Source organism: Diorhabda sublineata, chromosome 4 (genome assembly GCF_026230105.1).
Source record: "Diorhabda sublineata isolate icDioSubl1.1 chromosome 4, icDioSubl1.1, whole genome shotgun sequence".
NCBI lineage: Eukaryota > Metazoa > Arthropoda > Insecta > Coleoptera > Chrysomelidae > Diorhabda > Diorhabda sublineata.
The window spans coordinates 4074715-4099982 of record NC_079477.1 but is presented as its reverse complement, the minus strand read 5'-3'; the positions used below and the strand labels follow the sequence as shown (position 1 = coordinate 4099982).

The window sequence follows — 25268 nt, the reverse complement described above, 5'->3', positions numbered from 1 at the left end:
TCTCGGATATCTGGCAGCTTAGGAAAACAATGAGACTCGAGGAGGAACATTATTATTGGAGGGAAAAGAGCCGTTAATAGAGTCACGTGTAGAATTACCTTGACGTGTTGTTAATAATGCCGTTGATGATGTCGTTAATCAATTATATTTCCCTCCTTCTTCATCTTTATCTGTACACATACAAGGTCTTGGTATCATCACTTATATTGATAATAATCTGAAGATTTATAATGAATGTACCTTTTGGTTAAAAAATATTGAGACGCATCATATCCCAGCTTACTCATATTAGTAATTCAAGATATTTAAATGCATACATTAAAGAAAATTTGTTTAGTTCGTTTACAGTGCTCTATTTTTTATTATATTCACTAAGCAAAGATAACTTTGGTATACAAAAACTAACTAACTAACATTATGTTATTAAGTCTATTGAAACTAAGGGACTATGCGTTGCTCAAAAAAATGACGAGCTGGTCTTGAAGAATCTAATGGCTTTTATATTCCACTACCATTCAAAGAAGTTGTTGTTTATATTTGTGAAATGAAATACTTTTGAACTCAACCACAATGATTTTAACGCTCTATACTTAATACCATTGACGGATCGGGTGACCAACGACGAAGTGCTAAGACGAATGAACAGACAACGAGAACCATTAACCATTGTAAAGAAAAGGAAAGCTTCCTATTTTGGCTACATTTTTAGAAAACAAAAATGTGCCTTGTTACAGCTGAGATAGAAGGCAGGCGCGGTATGATTTTCATGGTTAAAAAACCTTTGTTTCCATGTAAATCTAATACTCATGACTGAATATCGTGAGGAATTCCAAAGGATGATTGCCAACATTCATTAGAATGAAGCAGGCACTGGAAGAAGAAGATATTTAAGCTTATGATTATAAAAATTAAGTACTTCAAAATATAATCTGCAGAATGTAATAATCTCATAGGAATCAACGCATAAACACACACCAACCCTTATAATGCTATATGGTTCCGTAATAAAAATTATTGTTCAACTCTTTGAACCCTTTCCAAGTCGAATTTTGAAAATCGCAGAAATTGGTTTTTAGGTATTTGTACGGAGAATGTTTTAGTGTAAAAACGAAGTCGATATCTCAATTAGCGGCCGAGAAAACCGAAAAAATCGAATTTGCAAACATACCCCGTTTTAACCCTTTAAAATCGAAATTTCGCAAAATTCTTTCTTGGCGCACCTCTACACACCGATACAAACATACCTTCAAAATTTCATGTCTATATCTTTAATAGCCTTGGCTGGGCGTTGATGAATGAATGAATCAGACAGTCAGTCAGGACATCCTTTTATAGATAGATATTATATCGAACTTTCTTGATAGCAGAAAGAATTAAAGCGACCTAAATCATGAGTATTTTGAATTCGTTCATTATAAGACGTCTTGGAAGCGAAATTTTATCCACAGTACCCTGTAACCTCATCAACAACAGAGTCGTGTTACCTTAGTTAAACACGGCTACGATCTAAAGGATTATGTATACGGTTTTGATGCGATAACTAGTGATAAAACACAACAAAGTCTTATTAATTAATGAGCTAGTTCAAAATACAATAATTCATTTAAGTAAATAAAAGTTTTAATTTTAATTCATGCATAAAATTCATTTTATAACACCTGGTTGACTTAATCGAAGATCTAAATGAGGCAGACTTTCATGCACAAGCTTAGATTAATGAATTTGTTATTCTTTGCCCGAAAAAGACGCCTCCACCTTGCGTACCCTCTTGGCTGACGGCAAGTGAATAGGTGGTGCAAAGGCACCCAAAAAAACAGCTCTACTACTCGTACTAGCGTACTCTAAAGATCAGACTGAATCCAAAACTGCTCTTGGACGAATACTTGGACTTTAGTATAAAGAATGCTACTCGCGTGCTCTTAACATGTAGAATATCTTCAGATTGTACGTAGGGATTGCGAAAATCCTTCACTCCAAAGATATCTCGATGGTTCTCAAGTACGGAGCCATCCTTTGGGAACTTTGTATCATAGAGTCCATGTGTACGGTCCCAAATAAAGCTATAGCTCTAACTTTTAGACTTAACTAGATCTTTCGAAGCCATGAAAACAGTATATTCTCCACGAATTGCAGTCTGGAGTGGCTTACCATGCGAAAATTGGACGCGGACTGCAGATTATGCTATAATTTTGATGGGTAATGACCAAATAGCGCTTGATAATAAGGAATTGGAGGCGCACAGCACTGACAAAGAATGGAGGTCTGCAAAATCTAAGCCTGCAATACTAATTACGTGATTCACAGTTGACTCCAGGATGAATTACTTGCTCGTAGCACGAAAATAATCAAATCTTTCTCGCTTGGGAGAGATTCTAACGTCTTTAAAGGTAAAGTATTCGCTGTGATGGAATAGTGGATGGCCGATACTCAATCGAAGATATAGAAGCACAGTAATCTCGATCTTCTCAGACAGCAGAAGCGGCTGAAGTAGTGTGCTTCAGGCCTTTCGCTGGAGTGTAAAATAGTCCTACAAGAACCAATGAGTGATAGCTGCAACGATTTTATCATAATTTAAGAATGAATAGAAGAAAATTGAAGAAATGACACACTCTATATTGGTCATGAATTAACAAAAACTAACGGAATTGGTCTTGGTATGTGTAGACACTACATTTACTAGACAACTGCAAGAATGCGCAGAAGAAACTAAGGGAGAAAACGATACATTTTTAAGTTTGCAATGCATGTAAAAATCCCATAGATTTTTAATCGTACCAATGGATGTACATATCCGAAATTATAGCTCATCTCTATTAAAATCATGATAATGAGCCACTCAAGTCGCGTCGACACCCAATTTGAATGATATTTTGACATGTGGATCTAAAAGTCTAAAATTATACCACCATAAAAGTTCAGTCTGTTCAATAGAGACTTCAGATAGACATCTTCTGACAAGCTATTTCGAATTCTAAGTAAACTTATTAGCTTTCGTACTATTTTTAGTGCTAAAGCTTTTGTGATATTCATTATTTGATTCTAATTTTTGCTGCCCATTCCAAATTTGATTCTTTTCAAATCCTCAATTTCGCTGTAATTCTTAGTAATTAAGAACTAATCATGTACTGACTGACTGAGAGTTTCATTATTTACCAAAGCTTGTTAAAAGAAGAAAGACATGGAATTTAAAGCTTTTTTATGTGTGGAATATCCAGTTATTTGGTATGATTTTTAAGCATTGAAAATACACGGAAAATATTTTCTTTTTTCATATAATATAAATATATTTTTAGGACGTTAAATAACAACAATTTGACATGGTTGGGTAAAGATATGTTTAGCAACATGTTCCGATTGCGAACGCTCCGATTAAGCGATAATCTTTTCCATTGCGATTGCCAGATGTCATGGCTTGCTAAATACCTGAGGCATTCTTCACGATTAGCACAATATACGCGTTGTTATTCCCCAAGTCATCTTAAAGGACAAGCTATAGTCGATCTTCAAGATCGTGATTTCAAATGCTCAGGTGAGTGTTACTTAATTTTATTACGGATCATTTTTATTAAAATTCTCATTAGTAGATGCTAGTAGGCGATTATTTTTATATATTTAGATAAATATTGAGTCCGGATGGTATTTTTTAGGTTTAGTTGAAAGAGCTATTAGTGGAGAATGTATCAGCGAACCACAATGCCCTCACCCTTGTCGATGCGCTGATGGAATTGTTGATTGCAGACAAAAAGGACTAACAAAAGTTCCTGATCATCTTCCTGACAGCATAACTGAATTGTAAGCTAATAATTTAACAAATATTTATTCATTTGTTCAAAAATTTGTTTTCCAGGCGGTTTGAACAAAACGAAATAACTGAAATTCTACCGAAAGCTTTCGTGGTTCACAAAAGACTCAGAAGAATGTACGTATATTCAAAATATTACAAAATAATCCTAATTAACCGTACTTTTCTTGAATTTTTTAGAGATTTGAGCAACAATAAAATTTCAAAAATTGCTCCAGACGCTTTTCAAGGACTTAAAGCCCTAAGTTCGTTGTAAGTATTAAGAAATCCAATTATATCAAGAATTCCATATTTTGATCCAAGTTATAAATATCATCCACATTAGATGATAAATGAAATTGTAAGAATGCATAAAGGTCTTGATCCAGAGTCCCATATATCTGGTCTTCGACGGACTTATGGGTCGTTTTTAACCTTTTCCGTACTTTCAATGATCTAACTATGTGTAGTACTTTTTTGAGGTTATGATGTAATCCTATTTTCATATGTTCCAAATCTACAAAGAATTTTTACCTTTACCGTTACATTTAATTAAAAATACTTTGTGTTGTCGCCAGATGTCTTTTTAAGGAAATACTTTCATATTTTCAAGTGAAAAAGTATTGAATCATTTATTTAAAGAGTCAGAGTGTTGTTAAATTACTGTGACTATAATTATCAAAGCCGTTTAATGTATTTATTGTACTTAGCAATGAGTAAATTGTTCATAACATGTATGCTTTCTTTTTTGCAACTATTCCTCAAAATATACCACTATTTTTTGGTAATTCAAAAAATTAATTGAACTAAATAAAGAAATATGATTAAATGAAGAAACGACTAAGGTTAAAAATTCGTATCTAATACATCAATAAAGGATAATCAAACCTTTGACTGGCATTTTGACCTTATCCTGTTCCATCTACTCATGAAATGAATGATTTAAAATAAAATAAGTTGAAAAATTGTTTATTACAAACATTTCCCTCAAAAGAGATTAAAGAAAACTTTATAACAAATTTTAGTTCCAATGTTTTTAGTTTGGAACTTTTACCAAATCTCCATTTTTGATATTTTTTCAAAATTTTTACAGTAGTTTATAATTATTTTCCATTTAATAATTCCTTCCAATTGATGTCTAGTCTAGTCTAGTATAGTACTCAGTTCTCAATCAGTTTATCATTATTTCTGTCACTTAATTTCAAAATTTGTCTCTTTAACTTTAGGGTACTGTACGGCAACAAAATAAAAGATTTGCCAGCTGGTGTTTTCCAAGGATTGGTGTCGTTACAACTACTGTAAGTAGTTTTCAACATAGTGTAGAACAAAAGCCAATTCAATTTTTTTGTAGATTACTTAATGCCAACGAGATATCTTGTATACGAAAAAATACGTTCAGAGACCTTCACAGCTTGAGTTTATTGTAAGTATCGTAACAAAAATTTTGATTATTTAATACCCAAATTGTTTTTTAGATCTTTATATGATAACAATATTCAATCTTTGGCTAATGGAAGCTTTGATTCGCTTAGAAGCATTCAAACCCTGTAAGTTTTTAATTACTTTATCACTACTCTTAATTTAGCATCGTCAAAATCTAGAATTTTTTCAATATTTAGTTCCAACCTTTTATTACATCTCATAATGATAATTAATATTAATAAAATTTATTGTTGTATATGGTAAATTCAATTGATACTTAGTAAATAATTTTACTGGTGAAATCGCTTTACGTTTTGTTGATTTGTAGCCATTTGGCTCGGAATCCATTTATCTGTGATTGTAATCTGAAATGGCTGGCAGAGTATCTACATAAAAATCCCATTGAGACCTCCGGAGCAAGATGCGAAACTCCAAAAAGAATGCAAAGAAGAAGAATCGAATCATTAAAAGACGAAAAGTTCAAATGTAAGGGTAAGCACCTTTCCACTATAATAAGTGGTAATGGTGTTCCATTTAACATTCATTCTTATTATTAATATAAGCTGTCTCTTCCTGCTTTATTTCTCTCCTACACTACATATTCATCATTAGATTTATATATAAATTCATTTATTTATAAATTCCTAAATAACTTGACCATACCTTCTATTTTTATCATAATTTATCTATGTTTAGCTAAATTCCATCTCATTTCATAATTCAAATTTTAAGCTGGCTTATTACATATGATGGATTTTGGGTTAAAATGTTTTTGCTTATTACAAGAAAGAAAAAATTACAAAAACTATTCTATAAGATTTCTAATTGTACCAAATGATAGTAATCAACAATGCAACAAGTCAGTTTTCAATAGACATAAGGGTAAGTCTTGATATAACAACTTCGATATACTTAGGTCAAGAAGAATTTAGAACTAAATTTGCTGGTGAATGTCTTATTGACAACGCCTGTCCATCCGGTTGTTCTTGTGACGGAACCATCGTGGATTGTTCAGGAAGAGAGTTGAAGGAAATTCCACGAGACATTCCATTATACACAACAGAATTGTAAGTATTATTCTCAGATTAAATTAAGTAGTCCTAAACCACAGACCATGGTGGCAAGTCAGTTCAACTAGAAATTCTAAGAAGAATTTATTGTCAATAATAAATTTATTAATGCATCTAAATAAATTTATATTACTATCTGAAACTGTTTGAAAGTTTATCCATGAAAATGAAAAAGGGAAATCTAATCTTTGTTTGATACTTGTGGGTTTTCTGGGTATGATTGAGTGAAAAATAATAAGTATTTAACAATTTTATAACATGCTGATGTGGGTCCTACAGATTAATTGTTTCAATCGATAAGTTTATTCATAGAATAAATTCATATTCTAGAAGTTGGATTTACTTCAACACGGACGTTATATCAAATAGTATAAGGGAATAGGAAAGACATTTATGTTTCATAGTACTGTCCTGGAAAAAGTATTAACCACTTATTGAAAATAATCCATCAAATAATAAATCAAATATAAACATTTAGAAGTCGCCCCACATAAAAAAACTTGATCTGAATCTTATCTTCCATAATTAGATCAAAAACCTACCTAAACTTGCCCTTTGAAGTATTCTTAATTGATTACCATAATATGGATAGACTTGAAAAGTATTTTTAACCGAGGTAACTATCAAACTACGAGGATGATCCCAGAAATACCTGGCCTGACGTAGAGATGGCGGTATTTGCTTGAAAAATACCACTTTAGTAGAAAGTACACAGTATACAACATATGTTCCAAGTTTGAAGGCGCCGCGTTGTTTAGTATTTGTTGGGCTCCAGAAATTATGAACAAAATCCATAAAGCGGTACTGGATGATCGTCGATTGAAAGTGCGGGACCTAGCAGACATAGTAGGTATTCTAAAAAGTACTGTACATCGCATATCAACTGAAATTTTGGACATGACAAAGCTGTGTGCAATACGAGTGCTGCGTTTGCTCACAATGGAACAAAAACAGCGTCGAGAAGATGTTTCCATCGAGTGTTTTGCAATGTTTGAATGAGTATAGATGAAACGTGGATCCATCACTTCATATTTGAAACAAAATACCAATAAAAGCATTGCAATGAAAAGGAAGAACCGGTTCCAAAGAAGGCAAAGACCGTTCCAACTGCAGTCAAGGTTATCGCCTCGATTTTTTGAGGTGACTAGTGACGGTTCAAAAACTTTTAGTTTCATGATAAAGAATTTTTCATAATAATTCATAATTTTTTGTTTGCGAAGCAACCGTTACTTGGACTGAAGTTAATTAAACAACTATTTGAGACTGTAAGATTTCTAATTGTACCAAATGCTGCGTTTGCTCACAATGGAACAAAAACAGCGTCGAGAAGATGTTTCCATCGAGTGTTTGGCAATTTTTGAATGAGTATAGATGAAACGTGGATCCATCACTTCATACTTGAAACAAAATACCAATGAAAGCATTGCAATGAAAAGGAAGAACCGGTTCCAAAGAAGGCAAAGACCGTTCCAACTGCAATCAAGGTTATCGCGTCGATTTTTTGGGGTGACTAGTGACGGTTCAATAACTTTTAGTTTCATGATAAAGAATTTTTCATAATAATTCATAATTTTTGTTTGCGAAGCAACCGTTACTTGGACTGAAGTTAATTAAACAACTATTTGAGACTGTAAGATTTCTAATTGTACCAAATGCTGCGTTTGCTCACAATGGAACAAAAACAGCGTCGAGAAGATGTTTCCATCGAGTGTTTTGCAATGTTTGAATGAGTATAGATGAAACGTGGATCCATCACTTCATACTTGAAACAAAATAATAATGAAAACATTGCAATGAAAAGGAAGAACCGGTTCCAAAGAAGGCAGAGACCGTTCCAACTGCAGTCAAGGTTATCGCCTCGATTTTTTGGGATGACTAGTGACGGTTCAAAAACTTTTAGTTTCATGGACTGAAGTTAATTAAACAACTATTTGAGACTGTAAGATTTCTAATTGTACCAAATGCTGCGTTTGCTCACAATGGAACAAAAACAGCGTCGAGAAGATGTTTCCATCGAGTGTTTTGCAATGTTTGAATGAGTATAGATGAAACGTGGATCCATCACTTCATACTTGAAACAAAATACCAATGAAAGCATTGCAATGAAAAGGAAGAACCGGTTCCAAAGAAGGCAAAGACCGTTCCAACTGCAATCAAGGTTATCGCGTCGATTTTTTGGGGTGACTAGTGACGGTTCAATAACTTTTAGTTTCATGATAAAGAATTTTTCATAATAATTCATAATTTTTGTTTGCGAAGCAACCGTTACTTGGACTGAAGTTAATTAAACAACTATTTGAGACTGTAAGATTTCTAATTGTACCAAATGCTGCGTTTGCTCACAATGGAACAAAAACAGCGTCGAGAAGATGTTTCCATCGAGTGTTTTGCAATGTTTGAATGAGTATAGATGAAACGTGGATCCATCACTTCATACTTGAAACAAAATACCAATGAAAACATTGCAATGAAAAGGAAGAACCGGTTCCAAAGAAGGCAGAGACCGTTCCAACTGCAGTCAAGGTTATCGCCTCGATTTTTTGGGATGACTAGTGACGGTTCAAAAACTTTTAGTTTCATGGACTGAAGTTAATTAAACAACTATTTGAGACTGTAAGATTTCTAATTGTACCAAATGCTGCGTTTGCTCACAATGGAACAAAAACAGCGTCGAGAAGATGTTTCCATCGAGTGTTTTGCAATGTTTGAATGAGTATAGATGAAACGTGGATCCATCACTTCATACTTGAAACAAAATACCAATGAAAGCATTGCAATGAAAAGGAAGAACCGGTTCCAAAGAAGGCAAAGACCGTTCCAACTGCAATCAAGGTTATCGCGTCGATTTTTTGGGGTGACTAGTGACGGTTCAAAAACTTTTAGTTTCATGATAAAGAATTTTTCATAATAATTCATAATTTTTGTTTGCGAAGCAACCGTTACTTGGACTGAAGTTAATTAAACAACTATTTGAGACTGTAAGATTTCTAATTGTACCAAATGCTGCGTTTGCTCACAATGGAACAAAAACAGCGTCGAGAAGATGTTTCCATCGAGTGTTTTGCAATGTTTGAATGAGTATAGATGAAACGTGGATCCATCACTTCATACTTGAAACAAAATAATAATGAAAACATTGCAATGAAAAGGAAGAACCGGTTCCAAAGAAGGCAAAGACCGTTCCAACTGCAATCAAGGTTATCGCGTCGATTTTTTGAGGTGACTAGTGACGGTTCAAAAACTTTTAGTTTCATGATAAAGAATTTTTCATAATAATTCATAATTTTTTGTTTGCGAAGCAACCGTTACTTGGACTGAAGTTAATTAAACAACTATTTGAGACTTGTAGGAAATTGAAACTTTAAAAACTGGAGCTTTATATTATTTCAGATTACTACATGATAATGATTTGGGACGTATAAAATCAGATGGACTTTTTGGAACACTACCCAACTTAATCAAACTTGATTTGAGACGTAATCAAATAACTGGAATTGAAGAAAATTCCTTTGAAGGTGCTTCCAAGATATCTGAATTGTAAGTGGAAACTAAAATTTTCATTTCCATATGCTGGGTAATATATATGAAGCACTATATATTGAAATTAATTATGTTTTAATAAATTATATAAAAAAATATTATTTCTTCTAGGTTGCTTTCTGAAAACAAGTTGCTGGAAATTCATAACAAAATGTTCTTAGGCTTACATAATTTGAAAGTCTTATCGTTAAATAATAATCAAATAACTTGTGTTATGCCAGGATCTTTCGATTTTCTTCAATCGTTACATACACTGTAAGTTCTTTCAAATATTCTCTTTGACATCTTAATATCAAACTGTTTTTTAGGAATCTGGTACAAAATCCATTCATGTGCAATTGTCATTTAGCATGGTTTTCTGATTGGTTAAAGAATAAAGGATTAAGTGGCTCACCTCCGAGATGCGCTGGTCCGGATCGAGTCAAAGAAGTTCTCATTAGAGAACTACCCAAAACTGAATTCAAATGTCTAAGTAAATCACATTCAAATTAATATTAATTTCTGTTATATGATAATTTTGGTTATTATTTTAGGTGAAAGTGATCAAGGATGTTTAGGCGAAAATTACTGTCCTCCAATGTGTTCTTGCACGGGAACTGTAGTTCGATGTTCTAGGGCTAATCTCAAAGAAATACCTCGTGGTATACCACCGGAAACGTCAGAACTTTATTTAGACTTCAATGAAATCGACAGGATACAAGGAGATAGGATTAAACATTTGAAATCATTGACAAGACTGTAAGTATTTTTATTATAGTTAAGTAAAAGATAGAAATTATGTCCTAAACTTAATTTGTTTCTTATAGGGATCTTAGTAACAACAAAATAGCAATGTTATCAAATGACACGTTCACGAATCTATCAAAATTGTCTACCCTTATAATCAGCTATAATAAGTTACAGTGCATTCAAAGGGATTCATTGCAGGGATTGTTGTCTTTAAGAATTTTGTAAGTATTTTGTTTTAGTTTTAGCAGCTTAAATACTTAGAAACACTAAAAATCGTGTAAACAAATATCAATACTTACTTTACTAGTAAATTAAATTAAAAATTCTTTCCCTACAGTATTTACATATTTGACAATTAACAATAATCATAGATTACTTATGATTAGAAGGTTCACAACAATGTTATTTGTTTCGACCTCTAGGACTGAAAACGTCAACTAATAATACAGACAACTAATAAAACCTGCGATAAATATCATTTGCCAAATAAAAGTCTCTCTTCAAATAAATTTTAATAATATTTTTGGTATTTCATATGAAATTTTGTTGTTAATAAAACTTTTCTTTGATTTTGCAACATCTAGCGACATCTAGTAAGCGTATGAAGCAATAAAATAGATACTTTCTATTAATTTTATCTTAAACTGTAGTTTTTGGTATGAATCAAAAGATGTCGACACATATTTTAGAAAGAACATTTTATATATCACATTCTATAATAAAAAATTATATTTATAAATAAATTTAGAATATTTTTTGAAAAATAGTCTTTTATTTTATCTTAAAACAGTTTGTGATTAAAATTTTTCATTTCATAGTATTTAGCGACATCTAGTAGATGAGTATGGAAGATTAAATAGGAATTTATAATTACGATCAAATTTCAATAGAATTATACGACTCAAAAATATTCGCAGCTTTCTACATTTTTCAATTCCATCTTCAACTGTTGCTTCCGATATAAATCAAAAGATGTCGACACATTTTTGATGGAAAAATATTTAAAAATTTTATATTTTGATTTTTCCTTAGGTCTCTACACGGAAATCAAATATCGTTAATTCCAGAAGGAACTTTTGCTAATTTGAAATCGATCAGTCACATGTAAGTAAAACTAATAATAATTCTTTGTTGTAAACTCGTGAAATTTATTTATTTTTAGAGCACTTGGAGCGAACCCATTATATTGCGACTGTTCTTTAAAATGGTTGTCAGATTGGGTAAAAGTTGATTACGTAGAACCAGGAATAGCTCATTGCGCCGAACCTCCGGCAATGAAAGACAAATCAATTCTATCTACACCGTCTTCATCTTTCGTTTGTAAAGGTAAGTTCTTTACAAACATAAAAATAGGTTTCTCCACGCTTGCTGTTTTAATCACAGTGATTGTTAGTAAATGTCTGATCGAATCTAGTGAATATCTATAATAAAAATGAAGAGTCCCACTCCCCCACCACAATTTAAATCTCTTTTTGCAAAAGATCCAGGAACAGAGGAATAATTTAAATAAAAATCTGCACATTGACATATTCTGTAACTTCAAAATGTGTCTTATTACTTACTATTGGACATTGAAGTAGTATGGATTTGCCACTGAATGTACAGAATATTCACGAGAATATTCTAAAAAATATTGGATTGGTAAATCAATATATTAATCCCGTCAAGTATTTGACGTCGAGTTACATCAACTTGATAGAAAGTTGTTTGACCAAATCAATCCAAATTCCGAAACCTTTTAAGGAATATCCAGTCCTGATATCTTTAATGATATCTCATCTTCTATATTATCAACAATTTTATTAGTATCTATTGATCGTTTTTATATGTTATGTTTCAGGAAAAGTAAGCAACGACATTTTAGCAAAATGCGATGCTTGTTATACATTTCCTTGCCAAAACGAAGGGAAATGCGTCACTCTGTCTGAAGGGGACTTTCAGTGCAAATGTGCCCCCGGATATCACGGAAAGAAATGCGAGTTTATGATCGACGCTTGTTACGACAACCCCTGCCGAAATGATGGGAGTTGTAAAGTGCTTGAGGAGGGGAGATTCAGGTAAAAAAACTGTAAAAAAAGTATTAATGCGGTCTAAGTACCATACCATGGTATTTACAAAATTTTTTTGACCAAACTTCAGCTTCAAACAAGAAAGAACCATTCTCACAGACAAAAATGAAGCCGAATATATAAAAAAGTAGATTAAAGCACAATATTCCTCTGTTCCTGGTGATTTTTATCTTATTCAAAACAGTTTTTGAACTTTTGTTTATTTTCTATCAGCTGTTGATATTATTTCTTCTCCAGAATCCTTACTTATTGAAGTGGTTTATTAATCCAGGTATAAACATACTTTTAACATACCTCATTAACGATTCATTTATATTTTAATCAAGAAATTAATCCACTGGAGCCAAAACTGTAGGTAGAGAATATTCTATAGAGCACTAGACTATAAAAACTATCTACTACACCGACTACGTTGTTCTATAGTTGAAAATGATGATATCTATTCGCGGAAGACTGAATTCCTTGTTTGATTTAAGTATAAGTATTTAAGTATAAGCTCTACAACATTTTGTGGGACTTTTTCTCCTCAACAATCCATAGCATTCTGTCTTTTGACTTGGTGAACCATCATAAATTATCCGTGACACTCTCCAACCATCTCATTATTGGCCAGAACTTTTTTGGTATTTCATTGAATACTTCGAGCTTTGATGAAACGATAAACATTTTATTTTAGTAGGATATCACTTATATGTCATCTCCCACTTTATGCCCTTCATTTATTGTCCTGATCACTTTTTGAAATCTTCTCAATCTTTCTTTATCGTATTCTGTCAGTGTTTCACCACCATATGAGACTACTGGACGAATGAAGTTTTGTAGATTTGCGTAGTAGGTCCTGAATTCAACTTGTATTCGCTCCTTGATGAATGCTGAGCAGTTTACATTGAGAGTTGTTACTTTCCTAAACGTTTTCTATTGCACAGTCTATTGTGTTGGAAGTTTGATCTGCTTAAGCGATCACTTACTTCGTTTTACTTTCATAAACTATGAATTCAACATCTCTAGCTTTCTCTTATATGTCTTCGAACAACTCCACCAGTCTTGCTTCTTGCTGGTAGTTCGATCTCATCATTTGTGTTCACTTTTTAAATATTTCAATCCTTTGGTCAAAATAGTGCTTGATAACAGAGAGAAGAATAATTATAAACAATGTTTCTGATAGTCCTTCTCATTGCCTAGTCCCTTTATTTATAGACATCAATATCAAGTGTCTTTCTAGACATCTCCAGGTTGTGTCTTTCTAGACATATCCAGGCTGTGTCTTGGATGTGGGGGTCAATACTGTTTTATATGATCAAATAGTGAATCATGTCTCAAGTACCCCAATTTAACATTACCAAGAGCAAAAATCTAAGAGAACAAGCGGAGAACCAAGTTATAAAGATCTAACACAACACATACTTCAAGGAACCATAAAGAAACGACATAAGACAAATTTGTGAATTGGAAGATGTAAGATACGTTAGAGATAAAAGAAGAGACTGCGGATATTATTTTTATTAGCCAAAGCGTACAGGCAGATCAGAAAACAGTGTATAAGCTGGATCTAAGAAACCCAGAAGTACCTCCAAGACAAAACTTTTAAAAAGAAAAGTACAAAAAGTGTAATTTAAAATAGATCTCTATCCAAAACTTTTTCTGATTGATTTGGTACTGAACGATGCTTATTTATGCGTCTCGATCAAAAAATGATTTAGCTTATTTAATAAAACTTAGATTATAGTTGTTTTTGTTTCTTTCTAGCTGTCAATGCCTCCCAGGGTTTACCGGAATGCGATGCGAACACAACATCGACGACTGCATCAACAACAAGTGCGAAAACAACGCCACTTGCGTCGACGGTATCGCCGGTTACCGATGCAAATGTCCCGCCGGATTCATGGGTGATTACTGTGAAAGAAAAATTCCCTTTTGTACTGAACAATATAACCCTTGTAAAAATAACGGTCGTTGCGTTGATCACGATTATTATTACACTTGCGAGTGTTTACCTGGTTTTAAGGGCGAGAACTGTACCATCAACATCGACGACTGTGAGAACCACATGTGCCAGGTTAGTTAAAACTAAAGCTTAACTATTTTTGAAGTAAAACTGTTAACTGGTTCTTCTTTCTTCTTCTTCTTTCCCTTGTAACTTGGTCTTTACCTGTATGATTATACAGTTATAGAGTACTTATAATGATATAGTTACATTGTTTTAAATAATTTAAGAACAGGATTGGAAGGAAATTGATGGATAATTTTAGGAGCCTTGTTTTCTGTGATCCTTTTTGGCAAGAGAAGCATGTTTTATAAAGGACTGTCATAAAAATGTCACCAACCTCTTAACTCATTGGATTATTGATTTAGAAATTCATATTTTGCAGCTATTTTATTAATTTTTCTGTTTCTTCATAATCCTCATTATTTTCTGTTTGTTTTAGAATGGAGGTACATGTGTAGACGGTGTAAATGAATATTTCTGTAAATGTACTGGAGAGTACAGTGGGAAGTTATGCGAAATTACGCCATTGGTAGCTATGATGTACCCACAAACTTCACCTTGCCAACATCACGATTGTGTTCACGGTGTTTGTTTTCAACCGTCTGGTACCAATGATTACCTCTGCAAATGTGCTCCCGGATACTCTGGTAACTAGATTATTAAAACATACTTATTTTCATTGCGAAACTAATTCTAATTTCAGGAAAACGATGTGAATATCTCACTAGTCTTAGTTTTATCCATAATACTTCGTACGTGGAATTAGAACCTTTAAGAACCAAACCAGAAGCTAACGTGACAATTATTTTTGCAACCAAGAAAGAAAATGGAGTTTTGATGTATGACGGTCATCAAGAACATTTGGCAGTTGAACTTTTCAATGGAAGAATACGAGTTAGTTACGATATTGGCAATTATCCCGTTTCGACGATGTACAGGTAATTAATTTCACCGAAAATTTCCTATTATTCCAAAGTTATTTCGTATATTACATAATTTTAGCTTTGAAACTGTATCTGATGGAGAATATCACGTAGCGGAACTGATAGCTATTAAAAAGAACTTTACTCTTCGCGTCGACAGAGGATTAGCTAGAAGCATCATAAACGAAGGTTCTAAAGAATATTTGAGGTTAAGTACTCCTATGTATTTAGGTGGGATACCTCCGGAAGCAGGACAGGAAGCTTTTACCCAGTGGCATTTGAGGAATCTAACTAGTTTTCATGGTAAGATTCATATTATAAACTATTTATTTGTTTTCTCAAGATGATCCATAATTTCTATTAGATCCATGCTCTTCTCTATTGCAAATTTTATATTCGTTCCTTTTGTAAATAGTTTCACATAGCAGAGCGCTTCATTTTTCCCATTTGTTCCCTAATAATTAATTTGATAGGGATGTCCCATATCAAGGATGCAGTTCCAGCAGACTGTCTAGAACTATTTGATCATGCGCGATATGAAGATTGCGTTCCAACAGTATAAGTAATAAAAGAAAAGTTAAACGTTCCAGCAGCAAATTGAATTTGTCCAGTACTATTGATAAAAAGATTTTGTAAAGGGTTTGTGGATCATTAGACTGGTTTCTACAAAATGCAACTAAGAAAGCCAACTTGTCGAATCTATCCTCTAAAGAAGTTATTGTCTGATCTGGGATTCTAAAATAAAACTCTATCATTGTGTTGATTGTTTTCTTGGACGATTTGTATTCATTATCAATCAAGTAATTTAGCAAATTTAAATCGATTTGATTATTCATTGCAGAGCTCTGAATCACTTTGCTGAGATCATTAATTTCATTTAAAATATCGACTCAAATCTATAATTTCGAATTTTTCTAGCATACGAATAATGTTTTCGCGACTAGGAAGATTTCTATGCTAATAATTGTCCGTATTTTTTCTTTCTATTATCATTTATAGGAAAGCTGCAGTTGAACACCTAGAACTACAATTAATAAAAATATTAATAGTCACACTGGCAGGCCACAAACCAAGATCATCACCGCAATCTAAATTGCAGCGTGTTACGATAAATTGATTACAAGTTAACATTACATACTATACCTTTTCTTCAGTACATGCATAGCCTCTTGATTTAAGGTTGTACTTGTTCTGCTATTTTTTCTTTCTGTATATTTTGTGAACAAAAGCTTGTAAAAACTAAGAAACAAACATAAAAATAACTAAATAAAGATGAGTACAATTATATACAAAAAATTATAGGTAATAATTAGTATATAGTAAGTCCATAGCAAGAATTAAATCAGTATGCAACATGTCCGGAATTAAATATTATTATTAGAAGTTGTTTACAGAGTAGAAGGCACTTTCTAGTAAATATGCCGAGCGAGATGCGGGAAAATATGATATCGATTTAATTTCAATTGGCAAGTGATTGTGCATTTTTTGCATTGTAAAATATTGAGCCCCTAAGTAATTTTGAACGTGGAGTAAATAGATAAACATAAGAAACAAAATAGGTCTTAATACTGAGCCTTGGCTTACTCCACACTCCATTGGCTTGCAAGAAGACAACGTTTTATTAACCAAAGCTGACTTCTGTTGGTAAGGTATGACTTAAGCCATGCAAGAAGTGTCCTCGGAAATCGTAGTACTGCAATTTGTTGATTAAAACATTATGATGAACACAATCGAAAGAAAAATCACAAAAAGTTGTTGCAGAGGAGTGATGGTTGTTAAGAATAGACAATATTTAGGAGGGAGAATATAGCATCATTTGTACATTTGTTATTTAAAAACCTAAATTGATGGGTAGTGAGTATTTTATATTTAAACAAAAATGATAAAAGCATCTTTTTGACCAATTATTATATCAATAGTTTTGTTTAAATACTTATGACTCTCAAATAAGAATTTAATTTACTATCCTATTCTAATAACGTGTGGTGCTGTTTTTAAAATCTTTCCACTTGCTGGTAAAGTGTCATCATAGTTGGCTCCCTTTCAACTGATACTTTTTGATACACTGAGAAGGATCTCCATACTTCTACACTCCATATTTTTTTCTCGTTTTTGCGCCCCTGGAAGTTTTTTCCTTTTCTGCGTACCTAGAGAATGAAGCTGAGATTCCTGTAACTTCGCTGGTCCTACTTTCCACAGAATACATGAGGCGGGAGACTAAACCGGCCGACAAACGACATATGGTATTGCATCTTAGTTTTAACTAATAGATGGCAGTGTTAACGCCACCGTAAAGTGAGATGACTATTAATACCAATGAGTTGAATCACGTGCGTTGACATTTGTCTAACCTTGGTTCACATAACCGTAGGTTTGTTTGATTTTTCTTCAGGTGCAATTTAATGTAGACGCTGTTTATCTTATTAAATCCGGCATTTCAGCAAAAACCTTTAACCTATATTATCAGCTGTTTACTAGTGTTCTGAAAAAAGCAGTTGGCGTATTTGAGATGGCGCTACACCCTATCAGTTGAGTTTTATTAAACTACGAAGCCTGATCTAGTTAGTCCCAACTTTATATATCGTAGCAGAAAGCTACTAAACAAATAAGTTAAGAAGTAGGCGCTTAATTTAAGTCATGGTGGCACAACAAAGTATTCTGGTGAAAGTTTTATCCAGATATATCGTGAAACATTTGTATGGGACTATGAAATACTTAATTTTCAATGTAAAATTTTGGTTTCACTTAGTTTCACAAGTTATTGTTGAAATAAGAAAATATTTGATTTTTCTCGATATAGCGATTTCTGTTTGTTCTTTGAGTTAATCAATCAATTGACTGATTGGTTTCCAGAAGATGTTGTCGCTTTTTTATGCGGTTTCTATTGGGTTGTAACTAGAAATCTGTATTATTTCCTTTCAATTTCAAAAAATTTAAATTTTACTTATCTCTTGAAAACCATCAAAAATTTTTAATCGTTTCAACTAATAATTCAGATCTTTGAAGAAATAAAAATCATGTTCTAAACAATTGTCCCTAAATTATTGATTTAAAAAAAAATATTCAAAATTTTTCTTAGTGAAGGCCGCTTAACATGATGCAATGCAACGTGCTAAAAGTTGCATGGAATTTCTTGCAACATGAAGCAATAAAACGTGCAATGCATACAAGTCGCAATATTTCGTTCAGTTTTTTCATACAAGATTTCGCACTTGCAATATTATCGGTTTGGTGCCATTTTTAATGCATGCAAGTTGCAATTCTATGGAGAAATCTAGTTACTTTTAGTTTACTAACCAACCAAATATCAGTTTTAGGTCAGCCGACTTTCGCAAAACTAATTATTTTGACCTTGTTAACAAATATGAGCAAAAACAAAATCGCAATAAGATTAAATTTACCGCGAGATCAAAATAATCAGTTTTACGAAAGTCATCTGATCTAAGACTGACATTTAGTTTGTGGTTAAGCCAAAAGTAATTAGATTTCTCCCTAGAATTACAACTTGCACGCAATAAAAGTGACACCAAACCGATAATGTTCCAAGTGCGAAATCTTGCATGAAACAATCACCTGAACTTCTTCTGCGCATGCTTTTGATAAGAAATATTGCGTCTTGCATTGCATTACTGACTTAACAGAAAGTTTGTTTTTATTCCGTCAACTTCAGTCTATTTTCAAAAAATAAATCGATAACAGTCTAAATGATATGCTGCTACTAATTTCAGGTTGTATGAAAGAAGTTTGGATAAACCACAAGCCGGTGGATTTTGGTAACGCCCAAACTCAACAGAAAGTCCAGCCGGGTTGCGGAATAATAAATCAAGATCGCGAAGAAGATGAACAAGAAGACGAAATGGACGAAATGATAGAAGAGCCTGCTAATCCTCCGGATCCGTGTCTCGCTAATCACTGCAAACACGACAGCAAATGCGTACCGACTAAAAACGGAGAATACGCATGTAAATGTAGACCTGGTTTTAAGGGGAAATATTGCGAGCAAGGTGAGGAAGAGTGTAAGTATGAGTGGTTTTCTGTACTAATTTTCTTGCTTCAGCTAAGATAATACTAAGCTCTATTAGAGAAGAAATGGTGTTGGATTAACTTTTTTCTAATTATAATATCACAGGTATACTTACTTTTTGAAAAAATTGATTTAATAAAACAAATTTTCATTTAATTATATTTTTGTTAAGTAGCTGCAACTTGCCGGAAAGAGCAAGTTCGTGAACACTACACCGAGCATGGATGCAGATCAAGGAAACCTCTTAAAATGGCCAAATGTGTCGGCAGCTGTGGAACAAGCTGCTGTCACGCAAGAAAAAGTAAAAGGCGAAAGGTGAGTAATTACCCCTATACAGTGTGTGTCCTGTAAATAATTTTGTCCACTATAATTTCCTACATAACAAGTACAATTTGGTTAATCTATCACACTTATAGAGGCTCATCTCTTGTAAACTTGTATCTTAATGTAATTTCTTTTATATAATGCATCAAACGTGTATGAGTTATTTATCGAAGTTGCTCCAATATAAGGAATTGAATTTCGTTTTAGAGCCCCATCTTCAGACTTAGAAAGTGCTCCGTGAGATAGCAGAACCTTCTAAGTCTGGGAAATTAAGTGAGTCAGCCACTTATCATTAATCATCCCAATACCCGGAGCGTAAGACTTGAACCACGCCATTTCCATTTAAGGCTTTGGAGAGAACATCTCGAGATCCGCAGAGAAGTCGTCTATTCAATCACTCTCAGGTAGACGACCGATCTGAACTTCGGAGGCTAGTATGTCTTATTAAAGGAGGAAACCAATCCTATTATCAAGCGACCATTACATCTTACCTAACCATCATTCAGCCTTAGTAACACCATTTATGTCGATATCGATATAACCCCATAATACAAGTCCGATACATGATTCGCACTATCGAATGCCAAAAACACCCTTTTCACTCCCTGGATTACTACTAGACGTTTCCTTTCATCAAAGCTCAAGAAGTGCCAAGCAGTGGCCGGACACACACGGACACGACAAGGAATTAACTCTCTCCCTAACTCTCACTCTTCCTAGAAGAAATCTCATTTGACTTCGACTTATAATGTGGTCAAGAAGGAAGTTAAATCTTGAAGTTTACTCCATCGAGGAGACATCTATACGCTGAGCTCTAATTAAGAATCTTCTCCTTATTGATTAGGTCAAGTAAGGCTAGATTCGGTTAGGTTAGGATAAGTTTTGACCTTTGAATGCTCACCTCGTCTTATACATTGCCTCCTTTCGCGTGATGCACCTTGTCGGTTGCTCGCATCGTCATCAGCAAAGAAACCCCTTTCCTGCATCGACCCTTCCAGAATCCCTCTCCTCTTCCTCCAGTAAAAGAAATCCACATCTTGAAATGTAGGTGTTTCCGCCGAACCAAATTTGTCCAATAATATAAGACGATTCATGAATATGGCTGCAAACGAGACGGTGCTCGCGTGCTCGGCGTGAATACTCAAGTAAAAACTTGCTCTTAATGTTAAAAATCGAAGATATACTGAAGTCTTACCCTAATAGATGATCATTTAATTGCAGGTTTAGATAGGTTTTAACCTACTCTTTATCTTGAGTTTGCAACATTCAAACATCATTCTTTTAAAATTCTTTTCCTTGTGGAAATAATTAGCGATGCAGTTTCGCAAAGGTTTTTTTGAACTTCTAGTTGTTCCTTTTGGATGTATTTAAGTCGTTTAATAACGGAATTTGGAGGGTTTCGATTTATGGAGCTAGTTAGGCTGAATTAAATAATGATTTATTTATTTTTGTTGTAGGTTCGTCTAATTTGCAACGATGGCACCCGTTACACTAAAGACATCGATATCGTGCGTAAATGCGCTTGTACTAAGAAATGCTACTGACTGACAGACGCCGCTAATCACAATTCTAACGCCAAATCATCATCATCATCATTTATATCAACGCCCCTAACTGAGACTGTATACGTGGACGACGACATTAGCCAACCCGTTCACGCTCCCATGACCCAAGACTTTGAACCAGAACCGGCCACAAATCAGCCGTACAAATTGACGTTTTACTATGAAAACGACAAAAATAATAATGCGAAAAGTATGCAGAATGACTCTCCTCAAGATCCGCAAAAAGATTACGACGGATTGGTCGTACAGAGTTACGATAGTACTTTTGAAGGAAATAAGGCAGCCAGGTAAGTTGTTAATGCACATTGAAGGGGATAATTTACTAATGACGTCAATATGACTATAATTTATTAAACCTCAAACATAACTTCGACAACTATGCACTAGTCCAGAACACGTGACATTGATAAATCTGCCATTTTACCTGGGTGGCAAACAAAAGATTTTTTGTGCGTATTTTCTGTTTTTGTTGTAACTTTTGTGTTTTTCGTTAATTATATTATTATTTCGTCAAAAAGGATCTTTCAATCGCACAAATTCCGGTATACGAAATTCAGTAATCATCACAAAACTATCTCATTAACTATTGAAAACTTTTTCCATTGAGATCAATACAATGATTTAAACAAAGTTTAAAGGCACCCGTTTATTTCAAGCAATTCTTCTAAATTCCGACACTGCTTTCGGCTAAATACATCTGATGACTCTGACTGTTCGATATCGTTCGGCAATCCACTTTATTTCGATCTCACTGCTTGGTTCGCGTTCAGTTATATCAATTTTTGAACACTCCGACTACAATTTCTTTGCTCCGAATCTTGAAAGACAGTTCTCATATTTGGTTTGAATTTTGACGTTTCGTTTGATGTTTCTGTGCTTATCAATCGTATTTTCGAAATATCAATTAGAAAATGATAAAAGCAGTAATCAAGATTTAGTGCAAACCAATTCAAGTATCATTTTCGAATGAATTCGGAAACATTTTAAATATGCATAATGATTGTTTATCAAAAAGCGGCGTTGGATACAGATATGATCAATTTGTGTACTTTCATACTTCACTAGTTACTGTTCTAACCGACAATATTGTCGAACGCATCTAGTGCGTTATGGTCTGATGAAAATCTCTCTCCTGTCTTTTCCGAAACAATCTTTTCTTTCTCCGATGGTTGTCCAATACCATTTGGTGAACTTTTTTAATGATATCGGTATTTGTCGCAGTTATGGGTGTCCCGGAAGTACGTCATCAATCGAGCTGGCCCTATCAATTTACCTAACAAAGTTTTACAGTCGTAAATGACAGTCAGTCATCTGACATTTTCAGGTTAAGGTCGAAAACTTTTTACACAACCCTCGTATGTAGTAAGGAGTTCATTGGTATCTATGTTACAATTATTTTCAGCGGATATTTGTGAAGTAATTGAAGCAATAGCTACCGAAATTTAAGAATTTTAGAATTTAATATATTTTTTTTTATTTTTTATTTTTTCAGATATGCAAAAGACCACAACGAGCATGATGCTGGGTGTATGCTTTCCGCATTCCTGTATTTCGTAACAATTACTTCATTCGTATATTTAGCCATATTGTGGATCAAACAACGAATGCACATGCACGTGGAACAAATGCAGTGGTGGTAGTACTGCGCCCCACTCATTTTAGGATATTTCAAATTTAATATTTAAACTTGAAGAAATACATCGTTTATTCGAAGTGTAGAGTTTTTAATTGATTGTTTTATAACAACGTCAATACAATACTAATTTCGTTTAATAATTGGATAATATTCCATTATTTATTTATGTTATAAAACAATCTCTTATTATTTATATATATATTTATATAAATTGCATGTTTAGAAGAACTTCAAATAAGTGCATGTCGATTCTGAATAGTAATTATTTATTACCCCCGATTGTGATTGTTTTTAATTGATAAGTAATGAACGACGAAAAAACAAATCCGAAAAAGACAAATAATAAATATTAATAACAAAAACCCCGAAACAGACTGTATTGATATTAAAAAGAAAAAAAATAACAACCCTGATGATGTTAGAATTGTGACTAGCGGCGTTTAAATTTTAAATCTTACAAAAAAACATTAAGAATTATAGGTTAGGTTTTATTGTGTGAAACACAGAGCCATGTCTTGATGAGCGGTATCAAGTAAACTTTCCGATGATTTATAGAATTCATTTGTATGGTGTTTTTATCGTTATGTTTGCCTATAAAAAAGTCATAGAATAATATTATACTCAAATCCATTTATTTTGTAGTTCTATAAAAATATAATCAAAAGAAATGGTATAAAATATTGTAACACACTGAGATTTGTACAGTAATTAAAAACATAATTCAAGGATTGCACAAAGATCGATATTTATAACTTTTTACTTAAAATTTTAACATTTTTCTAAATATATCTGTCAACTTCCCCTTCCTTCTATTGTGCTAGCTCTCCTGGACATTTTACAACTATCCACGTAACTCTAGAATATTCGATAACTGTTTAATCACACAAGCAAAGGCCAAGCTACATTGGAAAGAAGAATCGCATATCTAGTTTTGCTTCACTATATATTAATTTGTAATTTGCTACTTTTTCAATCACTGGAAACTAATGTCCAATTTTCTATCGTACTTTGAGCTAGTTATCTATTTTCTGGGAGGTTGGCTGCTAACCTAGCTCCTTAATCTCCTCTTTTTTCTTGCAACAATGCCACCAGGTTTCTCAGTTGAAGCAGCAGAGAGGCGGAGTCATAATCCTGTGCTATACATGCCTATAAATGCCCATTAGATGCAAATTAAAACTAGAAGGTAAAATAATACAACAGAGAATAAAATACAAATATCTTAGAATTGACATAACCGGTTATTGAGACGAGGTAAGAGAACAAGTAGCTGGAGCAAATAGTATGGCTGAACGAACAACTAAAACAAGAAACAAAGGCACCAATTCAAAAAACAGCAATCAAACCTATATATCAGACATAAAGCAGGAAACATCAGAAAGGAAACAACTCTTGGAGACCACAGAAATGAAAATTCTCAACAAAGTTTCTGTTCACCTCCGGTTCTACCGAAAGTCGGCCATCTTTTTGCCATATACAGATCGTTTTAACTCGTCCTGGGACACCCTGTATAGATGATAACTATCCCACCTTTACTTAAATTAAATGTTTCAAATATTCTAAAGTATTATTAAATTTTATGTAACTATTCTGAAGGGCATGAAATAACATTTGATTTCTGTGAAACCCTTGATATTTGTTAAAAAATACCTGAAACCTCAGAGTGTACAGTGTTATTAACACGAGTCGATTATAGTATGGTTTTCTTGATTCACCGCTCCCAATATTAAAAAGTATTTCCTTTATACGATCAAATAAACTTTTATTATAAGATAGGATAAAAAAAAACATTTTATAACTGTATATATACATAAATGAATATGCAGAGCTGTTGAAATGGCTATAATATATTTATTGCTGGTATTTTATTTATTATAAAAATGGGATTCCTTCATTGTTACCATTTATTACACGAGAAAAATTTCAATCGCTCTGTATATCTAAGAGTAGGTATTAAGTTCGACCCTGATAAATTTGTACAATGGAATAACATTTCTTTCATGTTAGCTTATAATATTCACTCTACAATATGTATGGAAACTTTTTTGTGAAATTATTAATCTCAACCCCCAGGTGATTCGTAGATGTTTAAACTAGGATTACCTTTGGATGCATCACAAGATGATAGTTTTCATCACTAAATTTGACATCTCCCTGTAGATTTCTAAGCGCGGTTTTAATCCAAAATATTTTTTCTCCTT

At 33.2% G+C, this 25268-nt stretch overlaps 1 protein-coding gene across 1 annotated transcript in view; it reads left to right on the top strand.

Moving 5' to 3' along the window:
- Window positions 1-24765, top strand: part of LOC130442824 (protein slit) — a 601470-nt gene extending 576705 nt beyond the window's left edge. The window contains exons 8-32 of the mRNA XM_056777183.1: window positions 3294-3529; window positions 3648-3792; window positions 3848-3919; window positions 3983-4054; window positions 5008-5079; window positions 5133-5204; window positions 5257-5328; window positions 5532-5695; window positions 6120-6270; window positions 9664-9810; window positions 9925-10068; window positions 10122-10285; window positions 10347-10551; window positions 10620-10763; window positions 11575-11646; window positions 11705-11868; window positions 12383-12599; window positions 14358-14667; window positions 15038-15245; window positions 15302-15536; window positions 15601-15824; window positions 19250-19537; window positions 19718-19860; window positions 21327-21721; window positions 22927-24765. Of these exons, the coding sequence (XP_056633161.1) occupies window positions 3294-3529; window positions 3648-3792; window positions 3848-3919; window positions 3983-4054; window positions 5008-5079; window positions 5133-5204; window positions 5257-5328; window positions 5532-5695; window positions 6120-6270; window positions 9664-9810; window positions 9925-10068; window positions 10122-10285; window positions 10347-10551; window positions 10620-10763; window positions 11575-11646; window positions 11705-11868; window positions 12383-12599; window positions 14358-14667; window positions 15038-15245; window positions 15302-15536; window positions 15601-15824; window positions 19250-19537; window positions 19718-19860; window positions 21327-21413 (3808 nt within the window). The 3' untranslated portion in view covers window positions 21414-21721; window positions 22927-24765. The remainder of the gene's footprint in view (window positions 1-3293; window positions 3530-3647; window positions 3793-3847; window positions 3920-3982; window positions 4055-5007; window positions 5080-5132; window positions 5205-5256; window positions 5329-5531; window positions 5696-6119; window positions 6271-9663; window positions 9811-9924; window positions 10069-10121; window positions 10286-10346; window positions 10552-10619; window positions 10764-11574; window positions 11647-11704; window positions 11869-12382; window positions 12600-14357; window positions 14668-15037; window positions 15246-15301; window positions 15537-15600; window positions 15825-19249; window positions 19538-19717; window positions 19861-21326; window positions 21722-22926) is intronic.
- The last annotated feature ends 503 nt before the right edge of the window (window positions 24766-25268 follow it).